We start from the raw sequence: 10,803 nt of genomic DNA, 5'->3' as shown, positions 1-10,803 counted from the left end.
TATATGTTTATTATTAGAAATAAGACAACTAAGGACTCACCCTTAGTTGGTCACAGGATGGCAGTAGAGGACTACTGGCAGTTTTCCCTAAAACTGCAGAGCCTCATGTGCACCTGCTTTCTCTGAGCCAAATGTAAATACAGTACACTGCGTGCAGGGAACAAGACAACTGTGCATTTTACAAGGTGTGAAGGTCAGCTACATCCCAAAGTTCATGACCACAACATTAACAAGGTCAAGACTTGGAAAATCAGGCTTATTATATTTTGAGGACATCATTTTAAAATGTATGAAACAGCCAGGTTGCATGTGTACTCTTCATGCATTGTTTAAAAATGTATATTAAAAGGCAAAACTGCAGGAGGACAATCCATTGCTGCTGCAGACATTGCCTTGCCCTTGGAATATATTTGTGAATGAACCTAGCCAGAGGAGCTCTTTCTCTCTCTCTCTCTCCTCATTTGGATAAATGTCACGCATCATCTAACAGGCGAAGTTTTTTTGTCATTCAAGGGGGGGGGGGGTAAGACTGTCATTGTGTTGCCTTGGAGACTACAAATCAATAGCATCATGCAGTATCTTCTTACCCATTCCCAATGAGAGGGTTTTGTCGCTGCTGTCGTCATCAGGGCTCGGGGGGCGGAGGGGCTCGAGTCACCTGTGCTCTGATTGGCTACTGCTGATAATGCGCTGCCATTGAGGTTTTCTGGCCCTTGCAGAGAGGAGGTGTGTCTCCGGCGGAACAAGCACACGCCTCTTGCATAAATACTCAACACAGCTGAGGTGATGATCAGACGCACCAAACTATAGAGCTGCGTTTTGTTCTTAGACTTATTCGCACAGTTACTTTCGGTTTACGTGAGCGTGCTGTGCTGTTTTGAAGAGAGAAAAGAACGAGAAAAAGTAGTCCCCGGCTGTAATTAGATTCCCTAATCAGCAGAATTGACAGCAGGTGTGAATTCATGTCTGTATTTTCCCCGCAGATATACTGGTGAGTACATCTTTTCCACTTTCACCTGTTCACATGTGGGCAGCAGTGGTATGCTTGCTCTGTGCTTGATATAAATTACTAAATTAAGTATCAAACACTGCATTTGTTGGCTTTGTACCTGACAGGTAAGAACAATGAAGTAGTTGTGGTTTGTTTTGCTTGGTGATTTCCCCTCAGAATCAGGAACCTTTTGTTACACCCACTCTTGTTTCCTTCTGAGATTTTCTGTGGAGTGTTTGCCCTGAAATTGGAAATGTTTGTGGCAGACCGATTGGAAAAGGAACATTCTAGGTGTCATTATTTATTTATGTTTTAAAGTAAATTGGCAGATTCCAGCTTGATTTAATGTTTCTGCATGTGATGTGCCAATTTTTTAAAAGGTCACAGTGGTCACACAGTGTCTTCCATGTCAGTAATTCTTTTTAGGGATAAGATGCACTTCAATGACTTCTCTTTTAACCTATAATCACATAGGCTTACTTTACTGTATCCTCAAACAAGTTAATGGAACAATTCACTGCTTTTGTTCTTTGGTCTTTAATACTGCAGGTGCAGTGCAAATGGAGGACAGATGCACTCTGCTCCTATCTATTGCGTCTATCCATCATATCTGAACATATTTTCACATTTCCTTCTTGCAATTACTACCCCAACTTGTTGATATACTTGACATATAATAGGAGGGTGCATCTTGAGCCTTTCTGTTCTCTCATCTGTCGAATGTTTTCCTGTCTGTACAGAGGATATGCAAGTCTCTTTGAAATATTGTTTTTGCGAGCACTGTTCAAACCTCAGAAATGCTTCTGGCTGCCTATACCAGGAAGTTCAGACTCAACCTCTTTACTGTAACCACACTTTGTGCTCTTTCCCGTGTGCTGACTTACGGTAGATCTATGTTTCTGTTATGTTACTTCTATGAGAAAAATATGAAAACGAGCTTGTACTTATTTTCAAAGGAATATCTAGAAGCATTTGATTTGGATGCTGCAAGTTCCACTAAAACCTTTTTTTTATTGTCTACACTGTGGCTTTCTATCTGTGTGAACAGGAAGACATTTTTCTCACAATAATAGCTGGAGCTCACCTAATTCATATACATGACAGCATATGCAAACTTGTTGCAAGCTGCTAGACATATTTGGTCAATAAGATTTTCACTCCCACACCCATCACTAAGATTACCATAAGGTACTGGAGTGGTAACTGATCCATGACGTGTTTTCAGTAGCAGACTCAACCCAAAGGAATTTGGATACAACCCATTCATTCCATCTCACTCCTGGGGGTCTTACTCAGTCCTCGCACCACCCACATACCTGCGCAGCTGTGTGACTCGGCTCAGTGCTGGCATGGAGCGTCGGCGGCTTCGTCCTGTCCCCATATAGGATGAGATTTATGATAGTAGTAAGAACTGTGTGGTGCCAGAGGGGAAACAATGTTGATAACGCAATATGCATATTCCCCTCTTGTGCAGTGAGATTGTTCCAGAGACCACTTGGGCTCCTGTCAGCGCCTCTACAGTACAGACAGGAGCCAGCACGGCCTTGGGCTTTTTTTTTTTTTTTTTTTTTTCTAGCCTTGAGACAGGTGGATGAACCTGGTGTCATGCTTGGGTAATGACTTGTCAGTCTATGGGCCTCTAACAGAATGATTTTTAACCGTCATAGGAAAAGGTGTAAAGCCAGTGTGGCAGATGGCCGTACTGACTTTAACAACAAGCTCTGTTTTTAAAATGTGACACTGGAGGTGGCAGCTAAACACAACATGTCTACTCCTCCACTGGTCACTGGGTCAGCACATTAGTTTGCCAGTGGTTGTAATCCACAGGGTTAAAAATCACTTTTTATTGAGCTACAATTGTGTTCTCTCCTCAGGGTGGTAGTAAGCGGTCGGGTGATTTTTATATAAGAAATTAAAATAAAATACTTTTAAAAACTTTTTATTTTACTATTATATATATTTTTTTAATATAAAAATAACCGAAATGCACTGGATAGGACAGAGCCGTAACAATGGTTTGAGGTATTGATGTGCAGATTATTTTCAATTATTCATTTGTGGTCTAAGAGGATGTTTGCAAATTACTTGTTTTTGTCTTAACATTTCAAAAACCCAAATTATATTAAATTGGCTTCATGGAAAGACTGAGAAACAACCAAATATTTCCATTTCAGAAGCTGAGACCAGTGAATTTGATTCAATTACTTCTTGTAGCTGTAGTCCATCTGTGCCGTGGTATTAGGATGTGCATCATCATATCTGGGTCAGGAGGTAAAGAGGTTCACTGTCATCCGCCACACTATGAATCAATAAAGGCCATTTGAAATGTGACTGTTGGGAGTAGACTCTAGTTGACTTGCTGTGGTCCAAGCTGATCTTATGTCATACATGTACAGGTTACTTGTAGAACACTTAGCGGCTCTTCTAGGAATCAGGTATTCCACTCAGAGGGACACACTTACGTATGAGCCCTGTGTGACACTTGAAGCAGAAATAGATGTGACTGTAGTCCATGTATGTTTGTTTCCTCCCAGGTTGACTTGTTACTTGTGCACCCCCGCTTCCTCCTCATTGTGCCCCTTTATGTTTTATTAGGCCGATGTTCTGTTATTCTTAGCCGAGCAGGATGTTTATACGATCCCCGAACAGAAATATGACTGGCAAGGCCTGAGTGTTTATCTTTCTTTCCCTTCCCTCCCTCTCATCCCTTCTCCCCCTGTGCTCAGGTCTTCACTGTCACTGTCCGCTGCTTTTTGCGTGCCTGCCTCATCCTCTCTGCATCCCACTCAAAGATGAAATAAGTTCAAGAGCAGCCCGGCTGACATTGTTTTTCAATGTTAAACCTCTCATTCCTTCCAGCCTCTTTCATTTTGGATATCAGTGTATTGTTTCGGCCAAGTATGTCATCTAACTGGCACAGTAAAAGTTACTTTACAGTGAATTAGCCAGAACCCTTTCAATGGTCTCATTTTTAGATCCGCCCTACACCGTGATGTCAGTGTTTCCTCATGAAAGAGATGAGGGGTGTGTAACTGTAGGGATGGAAAAACTGATTGATGGATGCTTTAGGGGTTAATGATCGCGGGCTTTGAGTGACTCGTGTCACGCGACACGCTCCTCAGAATTAATTTGTGGTAAAGGTGCGGTTTTATTGAGCCTACATTAAGACTGCAGTGCGTGTTTCAGAACATTGGCAATGTGATCGACTGCTTCAAAAAAGTTGTAGATGCGCAATAGAAAAGCCTATGTTCTGATGGGTTTATCAGAAATCCATGAATGGAGCCCAAATCTCAACAGCGGGGGTTGTTTTGTTTTTCTTCTTGACTTTAAAGTGAGACAATGTTCATTGTCACTTGTGCATTTAACATCATACTTGTGAACTACAAGTGGAGAAGAGTCTTGAAGGCAGCAAACTGTCAATTACAAAACAATATCCATCTAGTTTGCTTACATTCACTGTCATAAACTACTCATCGTACCAGATTCGATTATTTAAAATGTTAATTTCTAAGTAGTTTTATTGTAATAGAGAAAAAACAAACCCTAATTCATGACTGAGTGTCCAGCAGTTTGCCAGAAGACGACAATGCACCCGTTTTAATTTTAAGATACTTCATGTAGCAATATATAGATATCCTTACTGGCACAAGATTATTCTCGGTATGAGTCGTACATGCAGACAAAAATACATAACTGTGCTTTACTTAGAAATTCCAGAGGACGTTTCATATTGTAATTGCAGATGTTTATTTTTGAAAGGGTGTTTTCAGTTTGTCTACTGTTGTCTCATCGACTTTGAAGCGAGCCTGTTTTGATATGAAAAAGACTCCGGTGAACGGTAAAATGAATTCCTTGGAACACATGTTTACATAATCAGTCCTTGTTTTAAAACCATGTTTTAATCATTACCACGGTATAATGTTTCTCCATTCCAAAAATAAAAATGTGTATTTAATATTCAAAGTAGGTCGAGCGAAGCCCCACACATCTCTCCCCCCAAAACAACCAATTCCATTGAACCAGATAATGTGTTTTTCTTTGTACTATATAGCCAATGACCACACACACCAAAAGCCTGTGGCCACTGACCACAAGGCACCAGGCTTTAAATAGCGAGCGTGAGAAGGCTGCTCAGCATCTCGTCTCAAGACGGCATCTGTCAGTGCTGGGACCTGCTTCAAATCTTTTTTCTTCTACATATTTCTTGCAACAATTATGGATAATGAATGCACTGAACATGGATAAACAACCTCTCGTTACTTTATTCTAACACGGAAAGTTTGGTCACGCTTTGATGGAACGGAGTGATCAGAAATTCCACCCCAGTCGAATACCACAGCACACCCCAGCACACTCTCACAATGACTGTTCTCTGGTTGCTACTGCAAGATCACATCATCTTGTATTTAGAGACGGCCACCTTATGCAAGCCACATCGTGAGCTGTGCAGCTTTGCAGTGCATTAGGGAAGCGCAGCACTAACTGGATGCTTTGTGGTTAAGATGTGCAGAGTTAAACAACCATGACTTGCAGGCTTGTGTGTGTGTGTGCACAAGAACAGTTTGTTGGATGTGGTGTTGGGTTTTCTTTTTGTTGCATGCCATTATTGATAGTTTTTAATTAAGACTCTTAGTATTTCGTCACCTGACCCTATTTAGTAAAACAAAGGGGACCACATCTATATTAACTGAAAAGTGAGTACATTGCACTGTAGCTAATCGCACAACTTTTCTTTTAACCCTGCAGCCCAGTGTTTGTGCCCGGCCGAGATATGACTGAGGTGATGATCAACAGCACCCCAATGGAGGACATGAGGCTCAGCCCCAGCAAGGACAGACTCTCCTTCCAGGTAGGACACGCACGTACACACGAGACATCACTTCTGTGCCAATTCCATACATCTTTTATGTGGCCTGGTCATATTATACCGGTCCTCATCATTCAGTCTCACAAATTGGATTGTGGTCAGCATGAACAGGAGGGAGCAGCCACTGCATGTTGTGATTTTGGGAATGGCAGCTGCATTTTGTATGGGATGGTGGAAATGTGTTTCTGCAGCACCTCTGGCCAAGCTAAAATGTTGTTGAGAGACTAATGTTTGACCCAGTTTGCCATTATGATTTATTATAATGACAAAATTATTCTATTGAAGTGTAATGGAATAAAGAGGATTTGCAGATCTGACTGTAGTTGGGTGGGAACACTAACTAATAACTAACTAATGTTTCAAAACTAGATGACAATACAACGCTTGGAAAACATTACAGCAAAAAATATACATCCCTTAGGAGGTTACGGTTGGTCACAACTTTAAACGTAAACAAAAAAAAGGAAATGTGATGGGAAATTGTGTGTAATTTACTGCAGTCACAGAAATAAACCCTGCAGATTCAGAGATGAGCGAAGTGGCCATCAGGTGGTCTTGACAAGGTGTTGCCAGCGGCTTTGTTTTACTGTCAGCTCAACGGGGAGATTTTTAGAAACTAAACTACTTAAACACAGCTGCTTGCTTATTTTAGTGTCTCATTTGTACCTAGGGTGAAAAAAATTATTAAAGGTCCCAATGTTACTTAAATCAATTAAATTTACAGTAAAATGGTTTAATTCGAGAATATTTATGATTTTGGACAGGAAGTTGGTCTCATGTTTAGTGAAGCTGCATCTTAATTGGAGAGGCACAGATGAGCACTGATGTAAGATATATTATAAAATATTCTGGCTTTTACAACTTTTTTATTCATAATTTCATATAAAATTGTAATTTATTTGTACAAGTGTGCTTTCATACATCCATAATACAGTAGCCTGCTAATGCCATGCTGTACTGTATGTAGATTTTGACTTTAAAAGGATGTAGCCTGTCCCAGAGGAGAAGCCTGGCTTCCTCTGCCTACAGTTCACACCCCAGCTGTGAGTCGGTCTGAGAGGATGAGGGGAGCGGATGAGGGAGGGCAGGGGGGAGAGAAAAGGAGGCTGCCACTTCTCCACTCTTTCCATCCCCACTCTGTATTTCCTCATCTCGGCCATTTGCCCAAGGTCCCAGTCACTCCTTAGAGAAGCATGATGTTGCCACCAGTCACTTCCTCCGTTATGGGTACCAGAGGCTTTGACACAAATTGTGTGACCATTAAATTCCAGCTGCACCTATAAAGGGAATTGAAATGAATGTAACCTACTAGTGAAGGATGAGCACATGGTTACTGAATTATAATCTCAAAAGGACGTCATGATTCAGGCGTATACCGTATACACCGCATGAACCCCCCCCCCCCCAGAACATCCTAAAATAGCTTGTATTGTGCCTTGCCGATGTGTGGTCGTTTCCTGCCACTGGAAGTGAAACAAGTTATGACATGTGTTAGCTAGGAGTCCAAAGGCAAGGTCATTCAACTAATTCCCCTCGGTGCTGACGCACAGTGAGGATTGGTGATGCAGGCAAGGAAATGGAGATACACGCAGGCATTAGACATGAACAGACATGCGCATATAATCACACCTTGGCGTAGTTCTGCATGCAGCTGGTTTTGGGGAAAGTAAAAGCTGCCGAAATACACATGCATGCTTTCATAACCTTACAAAATTCTCACATTTGCAAGGGCTATTTATAGCTCTCTTTTTTTTTTCTCCATTCTCATCTGTCTCTTATGGAATTCATGTAGACTTGGACACAGCTGGATCCCCTCTATCTCTTCCCCTCTCGTCTTAGTCTCTCTCCTGCCTCATCTAATGCTTTCTTTCCACTCGGCGCTCTGCCCAGACAGCGACATTGCTGCGCCCCCCCGCCCTCCCCCTCCAATGTCTTAGTGAAATATGCAGGTCTAAAAATATTCATCCACTTTATCCAAACAACAGCAAAAAAATGCTGTTCTTGGACCAGGAGTGGCAGGCTTTTCCCCTGGGCCATTTCTCTGGTTCCTGAGAACAGAGAAGTCTGAGGTTTATGTCCAATCTGGTCAGGACGGGGAATGAATGTAATCTGTCTTGTCCAAATGTCTCTCATGCCCTTCAGTTTAGATCCAAACATTTGAGTGTGGCACGCTGTGTTTATAAGCGGACATATCAGTCTGGATTTGCAGATAAACCGATTTCATCTTTTCACAACCTTATTTTCCATCTCCACAGCACTAAATGCAGACTGTTAAGAGTTTATTTGTATTTATACAGAAATCATGACCCAGTAAACCTTCCACTTTTCTTTTATTTGACATGCCCCGATTTTTATTTTATGCTCTTGTAATCTTCCGAGTAGTGGGTGATGGTACCGGATGAGTTTATAAGCGGCTACGAGCTGCTTGGCACAATACCTTCCAAAGCATTTAGATTAAACATGACAATGTTACTGTAAGTCACATGCCTCATTTACCCATACACAGCCACCGATGTAACAATTTCTTGCACAATTTGTTCTTGGGTAAGCACCTATTTGGAAAGCTAGCTTGGCTGTTAGAGGAATGTGGGCTGGGCAAGAGCAGGTATGCCACTGGGATTTTAAGCAACCACTTCGCATCACAGTTGTTTAGTCTTCACATCACTTCCTTCAGTTGTTTAGCCTTGCTAGTGGTGCCTGCAACACTTCTAAGTTCTGGTATATTTAGCACTGATCAGAAATATGCTCACAAATCATTTCTTGCCTTACAAAAGCTGACTGCTTACTCTTAGCTTAAAACAACCTGCTCTACAGTTTGGAAAACAAACTTAACTTCTGAGGTAAATGAAAGATTAATCACCAGTATTTTTCCCTTGTCTTTGCTCTTCAGATATTCCCTGACCCCTCAGACTTTGAGCGTTGCTGTAAACTCAAAGATCGTCTGCCATCCATCGTGGTTGAGCCGACAGAGGGAGAAGTCGAGAGCGGGGAGCTTCGCTGGCCTCCAGAGGAGTTTCTGGTCAGTGAGGAAGAAGAGGAGCAGAGTAATGGCAACATCCCAAACGGACAGCCAACACAGAATCCCCAGCACTAGAGGCTGTGCTGCCGCACCCGTTCTCCATCGTTTCCCCTTTTCTTTTCTGATAGACTGTCCTTTTCAACACTGGTTACACCGCACCGCAGCAAACTGGCAGACACAGATTCAGTGTCTCGAGATGCCATCTCGTTGCCCATGACACCAAAGCCATCAATCCCACAAGAGAAGCAATACACAAAGGCAACACACTTTGTCACACAATCATTTATCATACTGGACTGCAAAATCAGACTTGAAAAAAACCAACATGCAACTTCCTACCATGCCTACCACAGTGTCTCGACCCAGAACAGATGTCCTGTAGGACAGCGGCAGCTTAGTGCTCCATGGACAGCTCTTACACTGCAGGGGGCTACAACTGCTCTGTACTTTACTCCAAAATGGCTGGCGTCATGACCCCAGAGATTTCATACTGACAAAACAGAACTGTTGTCGTACCCGTGGGGATTATAGTCTACAGTAACGCTGTCATACCTGTGTTTAGTTTCTGGATTGATATGTTAGTTATTGTGATTGCCACTGCTGTCCATAGATGTGTCTGTTTCTGAGAAGTGAATGTTTTGTGAGGTGTCTTTTTTGAGAAGTGGGTGTTTTGTGTAAAATGTTACTGGGATGTTACCACCCCCCTTGACCTTATGTCGGTCATTCACAGTGAGAAATATTAAAAGGCAACCTGGAATAATTTTAGAGAAGTGAGTAGAAAGTGGAAGGAAAATAAACCAGCATGACCTGCTATGCTTACGCGATGCATTCATTGTACAAAAGCTTGTTGTGCAGCGAGGGCACTGTCACGCTATGATCCTCTCGTCCTCACACTGGCCTCCTGAGAGCCTTATGACAAACAGTACTTGGATGGCAAAGCAAAAAATATTACATTGAAAACAAAATCTGACTCAAACAGGTTTATTTTTCAAAAGGGCAAAGCTGAGTAAGCACTGCAAATTATTTTTGAAAAAGCAATTGATGAAGCAATGTACAGACCCAATGAAGGATGTGTAAATACTTGTTCCCAGTGAGCCCGCCCTGAGGCCTTGTAGTGTGCTGATCTTTGTTTTTACCAGGAGTTTTTGGCTTACTGTTTAGAAAAGCAAAGACCTGAGATTCGCTCTGAGCTGTACACGCCTGAACTGAACGGCTTTGCTAGTCTTCCTTTTTGAAAACGGCCATACTTTTGACACCATGAAGTTCAGTTCATGGATAAATCGAACTGAGGACAGAGTTCACTGATGAGTACGTTATGTCGGACAGTATTAAACTTTGTTCACAATTCGTCCTGATGTTTGCCATAACCTGTTGATGGGAAATCTGATTTGTTCTCTGGTAGTAATGTCTTTCTTTCTTGTCAATTTCAGAAGCCGGTGTTCTTTTGTTCACTCTTTAAAGCCCCACTTATTGTTTGTGGAACAAGTCTTGTCAATTGTAGAAAAATATTTCACTTTTGTGTACACCATATGAAATGCTGTTGTAGACGCATGATTGAGAGAAGTCTGTTTTTTGTAAATTCTTTGTGTTGAGTGGCATTAGGGCTGTGTACAGAACATCTTTCCCCTGTCACCTACAGTTCCCACATTGTTTTTGTAAAGCTCAGGGAGATTAGCCGCCATCTTTCTCTTTTGTTTTTGTATTTAGACCACTTTTCTCTGACAATTGCAGAGGCTGTAAATAAACATTTGAATTTGCTATCCAACTGTGTGACTCTGCTGTGAGTAATTGACTGAAGAGTTACTGCCATTATGTTACAAGATGAAGTAAATGAGTTGTTTACAGGGGGTAATCCTCCAGCGCATTTAAAGTATTGTTTCCAAGAGACTTTACTTCTGTGTATACTTTCGTTTTCCTTTATGTGAA

The 10,803-nt window shown here is 41.8% G+C and overlaps 1 protein-coding gene across 2 annotated transcripts; it reads left to right on the top strand.

The window, feature by feature from the left end:
- Positions 1-742: 742 nt before the first annotated feature.
- Positions 743-10,643, top strand: lbh (LBH regulator of WNT signaling pathway). 2 transcript variants are annotated; one of them, XM_029461061.1, is made up of 3 exons: positions 743-991; positions 5,738-5,840; positions 8,749-10,643. In XM_029461061.1, exons 1-3 carry the CDS (start codon positions 963-965, stop codon positions 8,950-8,952), a joined length of 336 nt encoding a protein of 111 aa, XP_029316921.1. In that variant the 5' UTR covers positions 743-962; the 3' UTR covers positions 8,953-10,643. The 2 variants fall into 2 exon arrangements, with proteins under 2 accessions (XP_029316921.1, XP_029316922.1); XM_029461062.1 differs by lacking the exon at positions 743-991 and adding an exon at positions 1,010-1,116.
- The last annotated feature ends 160 nt before the right edge of the window (positions 10,644-10,803 follow it).

This window comes from Cottoperca gobio, chromosome 22, assembly GCF_900634415.1.
Source record: "Cottoperca gobio chromosome 22, fCotGob3.1, whole genome shotgun sequence".
Taxonomy (NCBI): Eukaryota; Metazoa; Chordata; class Actinopteri; order Perciformes; family Bovichtidae; genus Cottoperca; species Cottoperca gobio.
The sequence above is the reverse complement of the archived record's forward strand: the minus strand, read 5'-3'. Positions and strand labels throughout refer to the sequence as shown.